Genomic DNA, 21,418 nt, shown 5'->3' with positions numbered 1-21,418 from the left:
GCAAATAATCGCGGCAAGTGAGACAAAAGTGTTTTTAAAAATGTAAAAATAACACAACTCTTCATTCCCTCTTTGCAGACTCTGATCCCCAAGAGTTTCTGAAACTCCAAAAACCAGAGCCATGAGAGAAGCTTAGCATCTAGCCTGCTGGCTCAACAGGGAGCTTATTTTATGCACACTGTTCGCTATAATTCAATGCAACAAATTGACTGCATAAAGTGTTTCTGGTGTCTAAGTGAATTCAAATTCACGCAAATAGCTGTGGGGATGGTTTTTTTTTTTGTTTTTTTTTTAATCGCAAGGTATTGACTGAGCAGATGCTTTGAACCACCGTAGAATGTGCTGCTAGTCTCAAGTGTCATTAGCTTCAGGGCTTTTCCAGCTAGCGCCAGGTAAAGATTAGATAACAATCAGCCCTTTAATAGATACTGTTGGAGGCACTGGAGCCGTTCCTGTGCTTTGCTGTTCATCTGAAGCTAACAACAGAAGAAGAAAAAGAGTGGAAAGCGATGTCATTTCCTCCCCGGTTTCTTCTCTGTGATGTACCGCTGAGCCCAGCAAGGAACACGGCTGTTGTTAAATTACATGTAACTGTTGGCTCATAGCAGAGTCATTGCAGAGTGGCTGTCTGTCTGCGGTTAAGCATTCCTGCTAGGATTTTTTTTTTAGAGGCACAATTCTTTTGTGTGCCTATTTTTTTAAAGAGATGTTGAACATATTTAGACATGAATTTGAGAAATTTAACTTTGTTATGAAATTCATTTATGATTAGTTGACCAGCTCCTCACAATTCTAGATCAAACGTGAAAAAACAAAAGAGACGAAAAAAAGAAAATTTAATTTAAATTGCTCTATGCCGGACAAAAGACGGCTTGTGCAGATTCTTAGCCCTTACTCCCACTGTAATGAAAAAAACTGCTGTATAATATGATGAGCATTACTTGAAATTCCAAAAAAAAAAAAAAAAAGTACAAAGGGCTTTTTGTTGGAGGACTTTCTTCTCTTAATATCCTCCAATTATTAAGGAGGAGTACTGCATTGAGCAAAAGAGCTCCAAAAACATTGACACTGGAGGAATAACATCTGCATGTTTACTCAGGAGAAGATTCATCCCCGATAGCCTCCACGAAAATGAAGAGGGGGAGAAAAAAACAAGGAGAGGAAATTTGTGGAATCCCATCTGAGATTGCTTCCCTGATGGATTCCTTTTCCTGTCAGCTCAGACGAGAAATGAAGCCGGGGAAAATTAACTCCTGATACAGCTACGCTGAATTAGACAGAGAGGAGGGGGGAAGAAGAAAAAAAAACCAACAGACTTTTTAAGGATTCCAGCCTTGTCATTTTCAATTTTCTGCTCTTTGGACATGCTTGTATTCAGATTCCCCAACATCTATTCGCCATATCAATCCTAATTAGACAATCTGGGCCCACGAAGGATGAGAGCGGAGTTATTTGCATAATTTAATCATAAATACTCAGTGATACATATTTCCAAATGCATTTGTACAATTATCTTTTCATCCTTGGGGCAAAAGTATTAATATGATTAGGCAATAATTCTTTAAAAAAGAGGGAAAATAGGAAACCAGCAAGTGTGCACTCTTTTTTAAACTCCAGCTTTGGGCTATATGAAAAATTAATTAATTTCTGAGGAAAATCAATTTCTCTATGTGACCATATTAGACAGAGCCAGGCACGGCCCTGCATTCCTCCTCCAATCAGGAAATCTCATCTGCTCCCTCTAACTTCTGTCAGTAGCATTTAACATCCTGGTACGAGCGTCTGTGACTTCCGCTGTGCTCCCTAAATGCGCTGTAATGCGAAAGAGCTCGTAAGTAAAGACGAGCTGGGGAGCTGTGACCGAGGACGGAGGAGAATGGAAATGAGCATGACCCAAAATCTATTGCTGGCGTGTTAGACAATCACTCACAGGTGAAAGAAATCATCAGGAAAAAATCAAACCGAGCTTAATGTGCAAGATTACTCGTGGATAGATGGAGAGATTTTAAACAGCTTAAGTCTAGGGGGGAAAAAAAATCTAAGCTAATGCATGTCTATGGTTGAGGAACGTAGCAAATAAATCATTTTCACGCGCTGATCAATGCAGAAAGACCTGACGGACGTCGGCGTTGAGATTTTAAGCCACTTCGTTTCGCAAAGGAATTAATTGGTAATTCAAACTGCTGTTGCTGTTCCAGTAAAGGCATGCAAATAAGGCAGGAGCATGGACAACTAATGCGTCCAACAGGCAAATTAACAATACAGGCCTCTTTGCCATGCAAATAGCCTCTAAATCCACAAATGACATTAGACAGTGTCAAACAAAGCCTCTCTAACAAGTGAAATCTGTGGTTTCAACAATCTTGCCTCCCACTTCATTTAAAGCTATAGAAAAACGATCCCGGAAAGCAGTGAGGACTTGATGTAATGTAACTTTTTTGTTAACTGAGCTTCTCCGTGGACGCCCTTCTCCCCAAAAAAACAAAAAAAAAATGTTTTAATTTGCTCTTGTTCCAACTGAGTGAATGTCAAGTCAATAAAGCAATTCTGATTTTCAAGGAGACTATTTGTTTTGCGGGAAAAGAAAAAAAACAAAACACCTTGCCACCATCTGCCAACTGCACAGTTGACTTGAGCACATGTACTGTACCTAATCAAATTTAGCAGAGCCCCACTGAAGGATTAAAATGCAAAAAAAAAAAGCAGAGAAAGAACGAGAAAGAACCTTAAATGCTTCTTCTTCTTTTCTTTTTTTTTTTACTTCAATAAAGTAGCAAAGCACAATATGAGGGCCAATTTGGCTTTCAAGAAAGCAGTTCAATAGATTTGTATTTTAAACAGCTTTGTATACCATTATCTCTCTCTATCTCTCTCTCTTTCTCTTCCTCTCCCTCTCTTTCTCTCACTCTCTCTCTCTAATCAGGCATCTGTCACTCTGTTTTTGAAGTTATTATCGCCCAGGCTCCCTCTTGGATGTGGTTGCTGGGTGACGGGTATCTCGGCACCCACTCTGACTGGGAATGATTTGAATGGAATCCAGAAATCTCCCCTGAGTACCTGTAAACACATCCGTGCCTTGTAGAAAACAAATATATTATAAGAGAGCTCAGCAGAAGAGAGGCGGGAGAGAGACAAGCTGGCACCCTCAGTGGCAGCTCACACTGAGCGCTAAACAAAACAATTACCGTCATTTGCAAATATGTGTGTTTAGGCATAAACACTCTTGAAATAGGAACAAGAGAGGTGATAGCTCTCGTAGCACTCGCTGTCATATCAGTATCAATTAGACGCATTTGTTAAAGGAAAAAGGGGCTTTCGCCGTGACCTGTCACTCGCGACACTTCGGAGGAGGATCTGCTCGACTGAAACAAGACAGGTAAAAATCTATTTAAGGGGAGCATGTAAGTGAAAAAGCCATCGCATTCCCAGCGGTGGGACATCGTCTGGGGCGTGTGGTTAACCTTCAGAGGTAGACAATGATTGTCAATTAACTGCTGTATTTCTTGCGCCCCAGCATCGGATAGCCTTGCCTCCACAAAGCACACCAATGAGAGATATGCGATATCAACACCCCCCCCCAAAGTCCCGCTCCCGCCCCACCCTCCGTGTTATAATAACCTTTCAGAGAGTTCAAGTGTCACACAGCAATAAGAACCTTTTTCATCCCACCGCGGGGAAAATGAAAAGGAAAACAAGTAGCTGAAACAGAGGGCTCCTGGAGAGGCCAGAGTCATAATGTTGGGGTGGGTTAGGAGGTGGGGGTGTGTGTGTGGGGGGGAATGAGATGGCAGAACCTGCATCAGTATGGGAGCAAGAGCAAACATGGCTAATCTGGCACGAGAGTCCTTAAGAAAATGAAGGGGCCGAGAATCGCTATATGCCGAGTGTCTTTAAAGATGAGCAATAATCACTACAGGGTAAGCAGACACAGTTTAAACACTCACTGTAAAACTAAGAACTTTAAATGAAAATGAATTCTAATTATTTAAATCTTTTTATAAAACACAGGAAAAGGGGGGGGGGGGAAATCCAACACGGCCTTTGTGAACAGCTCTGCTTTTATTTTTATTTTTTTTTGAGTTGTGCTAAAGTAAGCATGGTGGGGAACAATTTGGTTGGAGCTTGTTTGTGTCCACATCAAAACTAAAACAGCGGGATGCAGTGGTGCTCTGTGATGCTATTCACATTCACACTGTGTACAAAATGAGACGAGTGTTGTTTTAGCACAATAGACTGTGGGAGGGGGGAAAAACAGCATGTGAAAAAGTAGGGCCCATTGTATAGGAGTATTATTCACTTCATTGTTATCACTCTGCCACTGTATAAAAAGAGTAGTGACATCGTGGTAATGGGGAGAGATGAAAAGCTAAACTATCTCGGGCAGCGGGCTGTTGTTGTGTAACCTGAGCGGGTTAACCGGTGAACTCGTCTTTTTATCTGGAGAGAGCACAAACAGCAAATAAAGAAATAAAACGAGAGCAAATACTTCGGAGAGGGGACCTGTTCTCACCTACGGGGCAACCCGCGTCCCCGTGACTCGGGCCGATCATTTTGTCACTAGCTATTCAACGACAAGGAGAGCAAAGCACACATCCCCGCAAATAAAATCAAACTCTTTCTAAGTAACAGAAGCCTTTTATCCAGCGGATGCCTCGCTCTTCCATGATGTAATTCTCCAAATGGGGCAGGCAGGCAGGCAGGCCGGGTCTGAGTGATTGATTTCAGCCCAGCACAGGGAGAACCTGGCTGCTTTCAGAGACAATTACAGTCCTGTCCATGTGCCTGTAATAGCCCAGCACTTTAGCGTCATTAAAGCGACGCGAGGCACTGCATTATCCTTTAACCCCATCGCTGGCCATCCCCCCATTGACAACCCGGAGAGTTCAACCACGTACTTTGTCACCTGAAGCCCCACGCCAGGCTTGAGAGGAGGATCACCGCACTGTATGCTTCTCTCTGCGGAGTGTGTGTGCGTGTCTGGAGTGTGTGTGTGTGTATTGGGGGGGGGGCTCTGCTCTCTTGACGCTTTATGTAAATGAAGCTTAAGCGCCAAAGTGCACAGGTGAGATTTTTGAGACGACTGCAAGTGGGATGGAAACATAAGACTGCAGCATATTTATACGGGAGAATAAAAGGGGGGTGTTTACTGATAGCATAGACTGCAACACAATGCTGTAACATAAATTTAAACATCTGAAGTGCACGACAAGCAGCCTCGTCACTGTAATAACATCACTCTCAGACTTCCTCCCTGTGCGGTGCGTGCTATTTGATTTATTTTTTTTCTTTCGTTTGTTTGTTTTTCTGCTGTTTTTTTGCCCACATGTACTTTTTTAGTTACAGCAACACTTTGAGGCTTCAAATATACTACATGTTAACACTCGTGGATTTCTTAATGACACAAACTGGCAATAAAGAAGAAGAAGAAGAAGAAGAAAAAACATGCTTGCGCAGCAACTTGTGTGTACGCGTCTGTGTGAATATTTGCACGCTGCATCCGAAACTCTGAATTAAGTTCGACCTCACACGGTTGGGGTTTTTTCTGGAGGGGACAAAAAATAGGGGAAAAAAAGAGGATGCATGCTTTAAAAACTGAGACTCAAAAGTGTTTATTGCTACCCCTCCTCCCCTCCCCATCTGATGTGAGCCTTTCCATCATATTTGCATTTCCAGCTCATTTCTAGAGCCAGGAGATCAATATGGAATCAATCATACTGACAGGTAAGATGGTAAATTTGACCAGGCTGAACCATCCTGTGAGACTGAGCGATACATCAAAGCTAGGAGCAACAGGACAATAATATTTTTTAAAGGCTTTTAATCAAATATTGATCTTCGCTTTAAATCACACTGATTTTAAGATATTTTTTTAAAAAACTCCAAAAATAACTGAATGGGTCAAAATGGTTTAATGTATTTATTTAAACACTCATAGTCCTTTGCCTCATTTGATTTAGTGAAATCAAGTATGTTTAATTAAGACAGATAACTGAGTGCTCTCATGAATTATCCTTAGCACTTACAGTGTGCAAAAAGAAAAGAAAGCTCCTCCATTAGTGCACTGTAACCTCCCTGAGAAATGTCATCAATACTAAAGGGGGATGAAAAAAAATCATACAAGAAAAAAGCTGGCCCTTTTATTTTTTTTTTTAATACTCTGGTTCCTTCTTGTTTACTGTCTGAAAACTCAAGTTCTAATTGAAATCATGCTACCCCCTGTGGCAAGGACAAATAATGAGGCATAGCCTAGTTTTATTTCAGTCATTAAAAAAATAAAATTGAGCTAAAAGCTGTCTAAAATTAAACAGAAATTGGAGTTTTAAAAAAAAAGAAAAGGCTCTTATTTGTAGTTGTATCTTTGTGGTGGCAGCTGTATAGCGAAAGTTTATTCAACAGCACTGTGAAACTCAACCAGGGTGTAGCCTACATTATCGATTCATTTGTTCAGAGGGAGACAGGCTATCCATCACGGCACAGCTTTGCCTTGCACGTGTTAAAAAACTTTCACTTAACTTTTCCCCTCTCTCTTTACCACTGGTGAAGTGCGCCGGTCTCTTCCTGCCCAAACACACCAGCCTCGGTGTTTGGGATGGAGTTTGACACACACACGCGCGCATTTTCACACACTCCGTGTAGGAATCAATTATTAAATTCGGCTAAGACAATCGTACGACTCTGACCGCTTGTTTTGCAAAGGCAAAATGTCTCCCCCTTACTACCTCCTGCGCCTTTACGCACGGCCGTGTGTGCGGACATTTAAACCCCCCAAAAAGAAAAAGGAAAATCCACAACAGAGCTCGCCACTAACCTCGCATTGGTGCAGTCGTTGTACAGGGTCTCGAAATCTTTTCTGGAGATGAGTTTACAGCGGTTCACGCCGGGCTGGATGGCGCCGAGCCCTCTGAGGATGCGGACCTGCTCCACATTGCACACCACCGGCGTGATCTCGAGCCGCTTCAGCTTGGTGTAGACCGTATGCAGTCCGCCGACCAGGTGCTTCAGGAACAGGTCGAAAGCCTGAGGAAGGCAGATGAGCTCGCAGCCGTCCACGGTGAAAGAGGCGACTTTGGCACCGCGCAACTCGACCATCTTGCACTCGTTGTTTTGCGGTATGTTTTCAACAGGCGACGGGGTCGAGTACACGGGTTTGCTCGGGGGGAGAGCCGCGGTTGGGGTCGGGATGCCCGGGCTGCTGGTTGCGAGGAGCTCTGATCTGAACAGGTTCTGTCCGGGTCCCGATGGGGGGGCCAGGGATGGAGATGGTGATGAAGTTGTCGACGGCGGGGACGTCGTCGCGGAAGGAGTCGAGATTGGAGGCGGTGGGACCAGAGGGTTTGGTGGGATCAGAGCAGCCGGTACGGCCATGGTCACCTACAAGAGGGGAAGAGAGTAGCCGAAGTTCAAAGTAGAAAACCCAGCCTGCCGAGATACCCCTAAATGAAAGAATCCACGAGAGTTTAGCTCCTCAGATAAGTTGGAAAGTAAAAAGAGCTACCGAAAAAAAGGCGTGCTGAGTGAGGGTTTTTTCTTTTGGGGAGGGGGGCGAGCGGCGGGACAATGATCAAAGATAGGAGGAGGAATGACAGGAGGAAAATGAGCTGAAAAGTGCAGCTCCGCTCTGTGGATGAGTTGTTGTTGTCACACGGTACAGAGAGGGAGGAGCTAGGGGACAGTGGGAGCCTTTGAAGAGCAGATAACTGGGCTCCGGCCACTGCTCGCACGTTTCACGTCTGTTAAATGATTTCATTGCCCAAAGTAAATACGTTTATGCTGGATCATAAGTTGTAAAGAAAAGCGTATGTTTAAAACAAATAGTTTTTAAATCCCTTTTTGCCAACATTAATGCAAAGCTCACTTCACCTATGGCGATCAAGATTGGGGTAATGTTTTTTTTTAACTTTTGCTTTCATTTTCGTGCAAATACTAAAACAAATTTTTTTTATTAAAAAAAACACCCTCAAATGCTTAAAAAAACCCTTTTAATTCGCACGTTATTTTTGGTAATTTTTGTCATATTTACCAAGAATGCACGCCAATATGAATCACTGTTCAGCCGACTCCATCTGTGAGGAAGGATGTTTGGTCTTTTTATGTGCACATCCAAAGTGGCTGTAACTTTTTGTCTTGTGAAATATTTTTTTGTAAGAAATATGTGCAGTTAATTGCATATAAAGCTTTCATATATATATATATATATATATATATATATATATATATATATATATATATATATATATATATATATAAACCCTGTCATGTGAGTTAGGGGTTAAAAAGTTAATGTATAGATTACATAAAGGTAGCATATTTTCTGGTAATTTTGCAAATTGAAGTCAGACAGTAAAGACTGATTTCCAACAGCGTTATATCATCTTTCACTTTAAGTGCATCCACTCAGTTTTATGTACTGTCCATCTCAAACCCCATGATACTTTTCACAGGAGTCAGGTGAATATTAAAAAAAAATGTCATGTAGGTTAGGGGTTAAAAAGTTCATGCACTTAAAGGTAAAACCTCAGAAATGAAAGATTTAAAATATTAAACAATATTATAATATTTTAGAACTGAACTATTGAAGTTAACCTGGTAAGAACACAAAGCCATAAACTCCAGGAAGTGCAGGAAAGAAAGATAAGAGAGAGGAGGAAAATAACAGCACTGCAGAAATGTGCAGGGTCAAGTCCATGTGCAAGTGTCTTGCTGCAGCTCATATACACTTAACTGCACATTTATTTCCAACCACTAAGGTACATCATGAGGTGGAAAACCTGACTTCCTGCCTTTCCTAACAAATCAATCAGTTTATGCAGGGCACTAAATCATGTACGGATTATTTTAAATCAGACGTTATTTTATTTAAAAGATGGCAGGCCATTATTGATTTCCTGGGACATTTGGATACTGCGTACATCACTATAAAATTCTTTGTAATCCATTTCCCAACTACCCGAGATTTCTAAATATCAAACTGGTTGTAAGATAAATTATATAAAGTATACTATACATATATGTCACGGCTTTATTATTTTGTTTGCGCAAACTTTTTGAGACAAATGTATTTCCCATTAGTTGGATTTCAGTTAGTTTCATTCTGGTGAGCACATCAGCACTTATTATGTATTGCACATCTTAAAGATTGTTGCTTATCTGTCTGCATTTGCCTTAATATTTTGTGTATTTCTTGTGTCCTGTTAGATCAGCTTTAAGATAAGCAGTGTGCCATTTCAAAATTATCATTCAGGGAAGAGGTAGCTTGTAGTGTAAAATCAATAGCTGCTTAAAATTCATTGCCAGGCAATCCATTTGCCCTTTATGTTGCTAACCTTTCACTTAAATATGCACCATATTAAGATTTCATTATATACAATGAATGTCACAACAGTTTGCCCACTATTTCTCTTGCTTGCATGGGTTAACTGCAAATCATGGCGCTTGTAATGTCTGAAAAATGACTTTCATTAAGAGTATGCAGAAAAAAATAGGGAAACTATATGAGCTTGAGTGGTCTAATAGGTATTAAAAGGCACCACCGGATGTGTATGATGTTTTAGATACAAAGGCCCTTTAAACAGACTGGATGTGTCTGTATCCAGTTACGAAAACAGCCACATAGCACAAAAACATATCCGTGAAGTGGTGAAAAGTGAAATCCTTACCTGATGTGAAATCATGTATTTTAACACAATCTCAAAGGAAACCATTTCTCAGAAGCTGAGAAATGGTTTTTAGAAAGTTTACTTGTGTCTCGAAAAAAAAAAAAAAGAAGTGTCTCGACTTTTTCCTCAGGCGTTGGTGACCTAAGTATTGGGAGCTTGGAGAAACACTTTCAAATTAGCCCCATGAAAGGAGTTCTCTGTGGCCTAATATTTGGTTAACTAAGTAACATAAACAGTTAACACAGTTTTCCTAAAAGTACACAGAAGTAGAGAACATGTGGATGAGATTGCGGTAAACAAATGACTATGTCAAAATGTAATCACCCCCCCGTATGATGAATGGCATCAGGAAAGTGTTTGAAAATGTATGGATATGGGACAGGACTTGTGTATGATCAATGACACAGTATATTGTTTGATGTAATAATTTATTCACCCCATAAAGCTTTGATAAAACAATGTTGAAAAGCAATTTAAATTGAATTCATTTAAATGTCAATTCTCATGGTTAGGATTTTTCTATAATTGGCTATTTAATTAAAATAATTTTCATAGTCATTAATACAGCCAGCAACTTGTAGCGCGCTGACGTGTTTTAATTACATGGTATTAACAAAATTGATATGCTTTAGAAAGCATGGTGAATAAGAAATAATTAGACCAATCATACATCATCCTCTTATGGACATTAAGTGTATCACAATATAATTGATGAACTTAAAAAAAACGAGAAAGATAAATAACTTTAATTGTACAGAGTTGGTGTACAGAGCTGGGAACAAAGAATCATACTTACGATGTATTATATTTCAGAGGCAATTCATTATCTGTAACATCACTTAGCTCTCTGTGCCCAGCACTCTCCCCTAACCTATGATTACATGACATTTGAAAGCAGTGATACTGTGTAGTCTTTTAAACTGTCCTTTTACCCAGTCTGCATAAATCTTCAAAGTGCTTTTCCACATGGGCAAATAAGAAGAGGAAAAGCAGCTTCAGACATAAGAATCATTTAGATGCTTGGAATAAAGCTCTTATTGATCATGAATATTTGTTTTCTCCAAGGTTATACTGCCTTGACCCCATCTATCCATAGACATCGGCCAACACAAACATGCCACTTGGGGTGAACGGGGGGATGTCAGAGAGCACTTTCTGATGGTGGAGGATGAGTGATAATTTTCGGCACAGTCTGCATCAGTGTCTTTCCATGTAGAAAGAGTGGACTTTCACACCTGCTGTCGAGTTGTTGAGTTATCAGAGAGTGTTTGTTCAGAAGCCCTTACTTTTCATTTACAGAGCAAAATATGATCCTTTGACCTACAATGGCTCATTCATTAACCAGTCAGTGGAGTGCAAATGAGGTATTACTTACTACATTTTTCACGCACAACTCTTTCTCAGCTCCTCTCATCTGTGCATTTGTTACTTTTTGTCTGTTTTATATGAGAGCAAATTGAAACTTTTTTGCTCTCGTTCAGATATCAGACATAGAAACTCTTTAAACTTTTTTTCACGATTTCCTTACAGAATTTTATTTTGACCTCTCTTTTATGTATAAAGCCATGATGCATTGAGTTTTTCCTTTCCAGTCACCTTTCTCAATCACTATGTGTTAATAGACCTCTCTGCATTGAATCATATCTGTTATTAACCTCTGTCTCTCTTCCACAGCATGTCCTTTATCCCGTCTTCCTTCTCTCACCCCAACCGGTCGCAGCAGATGGCCGCCCCTCCCTGAGCCTGGTTCTGCCGGAGGTTTCTTCCTGTTAAAAGGGAGTTTTTCCTTCCCACTGTCGCCAAAGTGCTTGCTCATAGGGGGTCATATGATTGTTGGGTTTTTCTCTGTATCTATGAAGCGCCTTGAGGCGACTTTTGTTGTGATTTGGCGCTATATAAATAAAATTGAATTGAATTGAATTATAAAGCGAAGGTAAAGTCAGTATTGTTAACCAAAGTGGTGAAATATAAAAGAAATAAACGGAAAAGTTCTGAAAGTCATAAAAGAAAGATAAAACGTCACAATCGGCCAGGATTTGGTGAACTGAATTCGTCTCTTTATCCTGCAGCAATTTTCTTCAACAACACTGCCAATATGAAACAAAGTAATTCGGTGCAAGAAGCTGTGTGTACACTTAACCTTGACAGACGTGCGCTGAGAGTTTGGGTATTGTAGATGCGCGGTCTTCGACCTCTTCACCCAATTGTTTGGACTCAGCCGAGCTAATAGAAATGCTCCTTCGCGCAATAACAGCTTTCTGGTAATGTAACTGCTCAAAGGAGCAAATGGAGCTCAATTCATTTTCAAAGCACCAGCCCCACCAATAGTACCACAATTAGAGTAGTCACGGCCCACATCCTCTAGTGCTTCATTTGATGCCACGCAGCTTCCAATATAACTGGGGTGCAAGAAACAGAGAGATTTGTGGATATCTAAATTGCTAAAGCAGAAACCTGTATAAACAGCGGTAATTACCGGCCCATTGACAGTCTCTCAGTGTTGTGCTCATTCTGCCACAGTCGCAGTGATTAAAATGAATCCTCATCGACTTCTCCATTAAAGCGCTGGCAGGAGCGATCCCGTGACCTTTCCCCATTGATTGAACATAACAATCACAATTCAATTGTAATGCAAAGAGAACATTTGTTATAATGTACACGAGATGCATGAGCCATTTCCTGGGAGCGGAGAAGGGTAATCAATGGAGTGACTCTTGGCGTGATGCAAGGAGAATGAGGCTGTGTTTGCGGGCCCTAATTCATACAGCCTGCAGTGTATGATGGAAAGCAATGATATGCATGTAAACACTCAGATTTCTCTCTGCTCATCATTCAGCGGGATAACAACAAATTCTGATTTCTATATCTACATGCTCTACGTCACTGTGGTTGGCAGTGGTGTACATGCCTGCACTTTAATTCAATCTGAGGTTACAGTTTGCACCGCAGTCATACTGAGGTATCCCTTCCAAATTGTCTTTCACAGAGCAGGAAATGCCAAGAAGTGACTTAATGCAACATCTGACTCCAGACTACACAATACTAGAAGAGTTACTCAGCTGACGGCTGAGGAATAACCTAAACCGTTACGCTCTTGGAACAATCTCACATGAAGCTATACAGTGTGTAAGTGAGAATCGAGCAAGGACAAGCTTGTATAAGCACAATAACTAACGATTAGCCAAATTCGTGCAAATGAAACTACAACTTGAACAATCTGTGTGCCTGAGAAAAAGAAAAGCATGATAGGCATAACAACCCATGCCGTTCAATCCCCCTTTAAAAGCCGCACTCGATCATGTCTTTCAAAAACTGCCTTATGAAGAGTGTATGCGAATTATGTCCTTAAGGGATTTCGTTTTAGAATCAGGAGATTATAGTTTACACGGACATTAAACAGATTAAACCAGCCAGCTCTCTAAAGGCAGTTTATCTAATGGAGAAAATGTGGTATGCTAATTGAGAAATTCCGATGGTAAAATTATATTTAAACCCCGCGCTCTCTCGCTCTCTTCCTGCTGGAGGATTTTTAGTTTGGCTTGATGAAATCAAATGGCTAATCACAGCCATAAGCTGAGAGACGTTAGCTGAGTGAAACAGTGTTTGCCATGCTAAAAGGTAATTGTCCCGGAAAACTTCATCGATGACAGATTCAATTCCATTTAGTAAATGTTTAATAAATGTTGTACAAACAGGCAGGCCTATCTCGCTGCGCTTGGAAAACAAAGGGAAACTTTAATTGCTTTAATCATCCCTAGCTTTGACGTTGTTATTGGCCTTAAAAATAGCAGTTAACAGAAACTGTCCTGCTGAGGAAATTGAACCACATTTGGAAAGCGATCCGTAATTAAGATAGGGGCATCCCGAGCAGCTAGGTCCCAGCAAATTGTTGTGACTAGGAAAAACATTCCAAGTCATACAAAGCTATTCAATTAACAGAAGGACCCAAGGAAAACAACCTCTCTATTATGTATCACTTACTTTAATCAGATCGAAAGCAATTGTATCCCTTTTTGAAATTCCCTTAACGCAAACATGTTAATTAACAGATAGGAAAGTGGAAAGATGTATTTTTCATTAGTGGGTAAAATAATGTTCCCCTTTAACATCAAGGAAAATCAACTGCTTACTGCAGTTAAACCAGTCAGCGGTGTAAATTCCCTGCCAGCATTTTTATTTAAAACCTCATTAATGTGCTTCAACCCAGCATAGCTGTACCTTTAATCTGCACTAAAAGGAAATAATGCGTTTCCTGCTTTATTTACCAGCCTTACTTAACAAGTGTTCCTGTACAATTAGAATTGTTAATAGATCTGGAAACAAAAGGACTTTGAAGGTGGGAAAGTGCTGACATTATTTCACAGGGGAAAAACACTCTTGAGAAAAAAGATCTGCTGTAAATGTAGTTTCCTGGAACACAGGCGTACTGCAATGTTAGTCTCTCTCATTAGAAATGCCATGCACAGGACATAAATCAAGGCCCGTAAAACATTTCATTGCCACACAACACTAAATTACACACTTGCTGGTTTGCCACACTGATTGTATTTAAACGTTGTAATTTTACTTTATTCCCATTAAATCTATGCAGAGTTTTACAATCCATAAACAGAGCATCCGTAATAAACGTTAATAAATGTCATAATTTGCATTTGGAAAAAAACACCCCGCTACATTTTTGCAAATATCAATCTATGAACCTTTCAACATTTCGTCAAACAAAATGCTAATTGTACCTTTAGGAATTTAGGAGACAAGTGACAAGAAATGAGATGCAATGTCCTTTGGAATCAGGAATCAGGGAATCAGCTAAGCGGGAATACATTAAGGGAGACACCAAAGCAAACCGGAGGAGGAATGTTCATATAGTGGAAAAAAAAGAGAATGACATTACATATATTATCATTATACAGATATGCCATTTAAGCATTTAAACACCTGTTTCACGTGACCCTTTGTTGCTCTGTTTTGTACTGATTCTCCCCACTTTCCTGCTACTTCTTCTTTACTTGATATACATGGAGAAGCTTACCCTCATTGGCTAATCCTTATAGCTTACTATTGCAGGTTTGGATCCCACTTCTACCTCCAGAACTTCCTTAATTCTTTGTGGCATAGATTCAAAAACAGTCCCAGAAACATTCCTGCTGCAGATTTGTGGGCGGCACCTTCGTGATGTGATTCTCCTGTTCCACCAAATCCCAAAGGTGCTCTGCTAGATTGAGATCTAATGAGGCCATTTAAGTACAGTGAACTCATTGTCATGTTGAAGAACACAGTATGACATGAATGACCCTCGTGACTCAGCTGCTGAAAATAACCATCAGACGATGGGCACATTGTGGTCACAAAGGGCTCGACATGGTCAGGAACAGTTCTCAGACAGGCTGTGGCAAATAATTGATGCTCGGTTGGTACTAACAGGCTCAAAGTGTGCCAAAAAACAAACAAACTATTACATCACCACCAACCTGAATTGATGGTACAAGGTGGAATGGCTCCACAGAGAAAGTGCAGCTCATCAGACCAGCAACACTTTTACAGTCCGGTCTAATTCAATTTTGCTGAAACCATGCCCACCATAGCCTCATTTACCTTTTCTTAGCTGACATTAGTGGCACACAGTGTGGTCTTGTGCTGCTGTGGCCCATCTGCTTCAAGCTTTGACGTGTTGTGCATTCAGAGAAGCCTCTCTGCATACCTTTTTATTGTTGCCTTTCTATCAGCTCTAAGCCGTCTACCCATTCTTCTTTGACCTCTGCTGTCATCAAAGAGTTTCTATCCAAAGAACCAGCACTGACTGCGTGTTTTTCCTTCTTCTCTTTCGGACCACGCACTGAGATGATCATACACGAAAATTCCAGGCGATCATCAGTTTTTGGAAATATTCAACCTGCTTCTTGCACACCAACAACCGCGCCACACTCAGAGTCACTTACATTACCTTTCTTCCCCATTCAGATACATTGACTGAACTTCAGCAAATCCTATTAACCATGTTTATAAGAACAGATATTTGCTGTAATGAGCAGTTGAGCAGAAACTTATATAAGAGACGGACTATAAATGTATGAATGCTGTGCATTAACTGAGATTAAAACTATTACTAATGTCATGTTGAAGCTGTTGTGTGCAGTTGCATCAAAGCAAACACTCATTATTTATTAAATTACAGCACTTTAAGTTGTATCTTACATTAAGAAACTGTCAAACTTTGAAGTGTGCTCCTCAGTGTGCAGAAGAGTCTTCTTATACAGGCCAAGATTTATTAAACATATTATATTTAATATGTAATTTTTCCAAACTTACAGCGTAACGTCCTAGTATGAAGCAGTGTATATTAAATACTAACCAGCTTATCAGTGCAATGTTTAAAGTATGAACAATAGGACAGAAACGTTAAATTATACAATTGTCTTTTAAGTAACAGACAACTGCAGGCAGTTTGAGAGGAAACATTATATAACTTACACTTATTTTGTGTGTAATGCAAGATGAGGTTTGGTTAGGTTTGTGTAAAATTACCTAATTTCCCACAGCTTCATAAAGCTAAAACTACACAGCTGAACATTTGTAGTAATAGAGAAGAAACCATTTTTAATGGAATCATGTTTGGCTAATGCCCAATAAGTTAAGGGCGGTATTCACACTGAATCATTGTGTCATTAACATGAACACCAATACATCTTACACTGAGCAGGCCAAGCCAAATAGAAGCTGCTTGCCAGTCCAGCAGCATCAACAGCCATCAGTCATGGAAATAATCGGCAATTTGTAGCAGTAAGTGTGCTTCTTTGTCCACGTGTTTGCTTCACAGTAGGTCAGTGCTTCTACAGTGTGCGATATAATAATTAGAATGTATTTTGTGAGTAAATACGAGAAGTCGTTTCTCTTTTTAGTATCCAAAATGCAATACATCAGAAACTCTTGGCATGGCACCGCCACGTTCTTTAATATCTCTCAGTTTGCATTAGGTCACCGTGTTCTGCCGACTTAAACTATGCATCCAACAACAATGATTATTCATGTCATTCTTCAAAGGTCCTTGAGAGAAGCTTGATGCAGCAGCGATTCAACCTTTCGTATTAATTCAAGCTTGGCTAAGACTGTACCATCTGGGCCCTTGTACTTCATGATTAATGCCAAAGAGTTGATTCATATGTGCAATTGGAGTTTAATAAACATGGATTTGGGAGTTAAATGGCACATACAAATGCTCGGGATGAACTCATTCATAGTATCTAATTTGTGTTCTCTCTAATAAATCCTGCACATAATTGCTTGGTACAATCATCTCCCAGATACACAAATATTGGGATTTTGTGATTAGCATAATGTGTTTCTTCCATAGAGGAAATAATCCTACAACTCTAAGATGCCTTCAGACATATGTACATAAGATTCTTTATTTGGTCCAAATTAACTTACTGCGGGTACAGCGTGATTAATACTGGCACCAAAAATAATTACTGTTCAACGCTGCACAGATTAAGCATCGAATAAGTTTTTCCCTTTTAAAATCATGTTGTTTGTAGTAGACATTATGGCTTGGAAAACAGAATTGACTTTGTAATCCTTCTCTTACTTATGCTCTCTTGATCTCTTTCAATGTCACAGTACTTAGTGGAGGCTTCATGAAGGAAGGTGCTACTACTGCTGGTAGTATCCCAGTCTGACACAAAGACACCACACAACAGTGACCTCTACAGGAATAGAAGAAATCAAGTGAATTCCAGTTCATGCTTACTTGTACTACTGTAACATTAGCCCCAAAATGATCACATTAAACATTGCACTCACCTGATTGTGTTCTACAAAAGCACAATCTTTGTTTCTAATAGAGTACAGAATTATATTTGTTTTATTACAAATACCAACAACTAAGAGCAATAGTAGTTTCTAGAAATTTGCATTTATGGCACAACTAAGAAGTTAGATTATTGTTGCTTATTGGCCACTGGATCCCTGTGGATGAGCCAGGACCAAGGCAAGTAAGAGTAAAGGTGTAACGCAAACAGGTGAGTTTACTGCATATTAACAATTAATGGCCTCCCGAATTCCAATCCCTCTTCTTTTAGCCCAAAACAAAGAACGGTGCCGATCAGTGTCTTTGGTAGCGTAGAGGAAGAACGGGTGGGTGCCAAGCCACACAGACCTCAGCCAAGTGCAGGATCACAGAGGAGGAATGAATGATGCTCAGATAAGGGGCAAAGTAAAGAGGGCAGACCAAACAGGAAAACTAAGACGGGAGAATGTGCGGGGCGTTGCCTGCCTGTGCAGGGAAATGTGTTGATATGAATACATGGCATTCCTTTTTTGATTCTTGGTGTATTGTATAATCTAGTGTTTTTTGGGGGGGTTTACTGCAGTAATGACTGGAAATATTCCAATTTAGCATGTATCACCAGGGTGTAAACGGTATAATAAGGCGTCATTATATGACAAAAGTGCAACCCTCTAACTCTAACTTAGCAGAAATATGTAACTTATTTAGTAGAAGCTCTTTTAGTGCAATAATTCCTTTTGCAGAGTTGCTTAGCAGAAGCGCATACTCTGATTAGAAAGAAATGAACTATCACTAAGGAACAACACATCTGAGGAAAAAAAAAACGGTCCGTGGGGGTTAAATATGCAGCTCTTGAGCTAAAGTACTCATGGCACAATTGGAGACATAAAAAATGCTAAATTAGTAGTTGAGACCAGGCAGAGAATGGAAAAAAGAAACACATAGGCTAATCTGCCTCTTTTCCCACACAAGGGACCGGGAGAACACAGGCTATGTTGTACCCCCCTTTTCTTCTTACCCGAGTTCTCCTTTATGTATTCAAATTCACTTCAGCAGCATAAAATTCTCCCAAGAGACAGCATTGTCCTCCTGTTTGTCCCTTGGGCTTCCCATCTCTTAGTAACATCTCTTCACTCCTTACAATTTATCCCTACATCTATCAGACAGACTTTTTTTCACAGTACCCTCTTTTTAAATAGTTCAATGCAATTTAAGGAAAATTAATCAAAATGCCTTTAAAAAAAAGGCTTTTTTAAATACTTAATACAAATTATTCTAGTTTTTTTCCTTCTTTCTTTATTAGTAGGACAGTCAGAAACAAGAGCTCTGAATCAGCCTTTCACTGGGTTTAACCCCTGAATAATAATCTCGGTTGTGTTATCATGTGTGAAAACAAAGGGTACACACATTTTCCCTCTCTCTGTGTCTCGCTGCATTCAGGAAACTTAGAATGGCAAATTTTACACTGATGGCTGAGTTGCAATTGCAGTTACAAATGTATGAACACTAAACTTTCATAATAACGCGGTCCAAATGTTTCAAAAGGCACGTAGGTCTGCTCTAGTGAACTTGAATGTGTGGTCCTTGGTGCATAAAGTAAGCATAAGGCCAGCTCTATAGCAATGAGGCTTTACTGAATGAAAAAAAAGAGGGGGGGGGAAGCCAGAGGCGTCAGAGTTAATACATTAACGAAGGGGACGACGAACAGACAAGAAATACAAAGAAGTGAAAGGACGACTGATTAGCGTGGAAGTGAAATAATGCTTATTATGGCTTATATTTTCCGCACTCAAGCGATGATCCAAATATAAGTTGGTGAATCTGGAGCCTCGGCGTGGAAGAATATCACGAGCAGTTGCGCCAGGGGCTTTTACTCCGAGAATAAAATCATCACACTTTAGTGGGAGTGTTTCTATCACATTCTAAGTATCACAATGTTGTGATATCTATTCACTGCTGGCATGATGCAAATGGGCTCAATGACATGCTTGCCTCTACAAAACTCTCCCACAGGGTTCTAATAAAACAGTACAATTTCCCACTCTCCACTCTCCCTCAGAAATGTAGCAGTCTGCAGCCCTGTGATCTGCCACAGACAAAATGAGACGCAGCAGCTACAACAGAACTGAGACGCAGCCAGAGTATTCCCTGCGCTCCTTGAATAGATAATGCTTTCCTTCACATTCCTTTATTCTTTCAAAAAGAATGCATCAGAGGCCAAATATTAATTCTTCTCGTCATATGGAGGAGCTACACAAGTAGCATACTAGGATGGGCTTTTGAATGATTAAGGGAACACATAAAGGGTTTCTTGTGGCGCTTTGAACTTTCTGCAGAGTTCTGAGCACTCGCAACTTATTCCCCACTCTGCAGGAGACTTGATGTTAAAAGACAACATTAATGAAAGCTCTGTAACAGGTAGAGACAGAGGGATTAATGCAATCTAAACACAGCAAGCCTCTCAGAACTGGCTCTGGCTAGCAGGTGAACGAGGAAACACTTTTCCTCACTTTCCCCCTTTCCTCTCACCATGAATCTCCTTTAAAGAAATGCCAATAGATCTGATTGCCTAATTCACTATTCCCTCCCTTCCTCCCCAGGCCCATAAAGATGCACGTGTGGGGGAATCACTTCAAGGAATGACATTGACTGGGGAAGTGCTGACTTGCACCGCTGTTTGTCTTTTGATGTGAGAGATCAAATCAATGTACACGCCTGTCTCCGAGCAATGTGCAGGCAGATTAGCATTAGCCCGAAGGTGCCTGCTTACACTCAATCATTAGCGTTTACGTGCAACTCTCTAAATAATCAGGATGTACTCAGTGACGTTGTAGGTGCAAAAATAGAAAGAGAAGAAAACATTTGAAGACATTTGAGATGAAGGGTAGTGTGAGGCTGTCATAATGACACCTACCTAAGCCACAGACTCTGCTTGACACTGGCATTTATTATTGGTGTGAGCTGTGTTATTTGTCACTGGTCTGGTGTGCAATGGTGCTTTCACATGGAAAATGCCACAATGAGATCTCCTGAGTGCTTAAGTCAGATGGATTGAATGCTCTTGAGCGCTGATAAAGGTTGATTTTAGGTTCTGCCAACATTATTGTGGGCACACTAATGCAGAATAATTATCATATTTTTTGCTGTCAAAAGCCAGGACGACGACATATTTAATGCTCTAAAGTGTGCCTTCGCGTCACAGGCGAGAAATGAATTCAGATTTGAGTACGCTCAGGTTCATGTGTTTGTATACTTTCTCAAAAATGCTAATCCTAAATGTCCTGTCACCGTTAAAGCCTCGGTCCTCAAACAATCACTGTGGAGGGGAAAAAAACTATTAAGGGGTGCAACTTTGAGATTAAAAAAGGCACGAAGATCTTGGCAGTGCGTTTCTGCCACATTTGAATTCATAATGTTTGCCTGTAACTTCATGCTAATGATCAAAGTTGGGGGTGGGGGGGTGGGATTCTCCTGAGTGCAAGTTATGAAGATGAGATGAGGAGAGAGAGGGGGAAAGGGAGAGGGAGAGAGAAACTGCTTTGCTGCCCTGCTTTGAACACTTTTACACTTTCCAACAAGCTTTGTTTTTTAATTGGCTGAAATTAATCTTAGGGATGTAGATGCCTGATTTGCATTCATTAAAACCCAACCAAAAGAAGTCATGCTTAATTCCAATCAAATTTGCTTAATTATGCATGGCGAGATATTCCCAAATGAGCTGTGGATTTTTGTTAGACCCTTTTTTTGGTTTCCTATAGCAAATAAAATGTAATGAAGCTGTCTTTTTGTGTTTTACTGAATGTTGAGGAGCGTGTGAGGAGCACCTTGAGCCCGAGCTAGAAAACAATATTACTGCTAAAGTAATTATAAGAATCTGCATTTTTCATTGTTAATTGTGGATGTCAGCGTCATTAATTTTAATTTACGACAGGCAATAAAATTAAGAATACTTTGTGCTGATGTTTTAAATCATGCC

General features: G+C 40.3%; 1 protein-coding gene and 1 long non-coding RNA gene across 3 annotated transcripts in view; one reads left to right on the top strand and one right to left on the bottom strand.

Annotated features, from left to right (window-relative positions):
• dachd (dachshund d) overlaps nt 1-7,972 on the bottom strand; it is a 92,447-nt gene extending 84,475 nt beyond the window's left edge. For both annotated transcript variants that reach the window (XM_082508914.1, XM_082508915.1), the window contains exon 1: nt 6,809-7,972. In XM_082508914.1, coding sequence (XP_082365040.1) covers nt 6,809-7,365 — 557 coding nt within the window. In that variant the 5' untranslated portion in view covers nt 7,366-7,972. The remainder of the gene's footprint in view (nt 1-6,808) is intronic.
• The window catches only part of LOC309691292, a 107,647-nt gene extending 91,321 nt beyond the window's left edge, over nt 1-16,326 (top strand). Inside the window, exons 3-4 of the long non-coding RNA XR_014271942.1 lie at nt 10,956-11,020; nt 11,331-16,326. This is a non-coding gene — a long non-coding RNA (uncharacterized lncRNA). The remainder of the gene's footprint in view (nt 1-10,955; nt 11,021-11,330) is intronic.
• Nucleotides 16,327-21,418: the final 5,092 nt, after the last annotated feature.

Source organism: Aulonocara stuartgranti (assembly GCF_965226115.1).
Source record: "Aulonocara stuartgranti genome assembly, chromosome: 16".
NCBI lineage: Eukaryota > Metazoa > Chordata > Actinopteri > Cichliformes > Cichlidae > Aulonocara > Aulonocara stuartgranti.
Note: the sequence above shows the minus strand (reverse complement) of the source record. Positions and strands in the feature narration are given on the sequence as shown.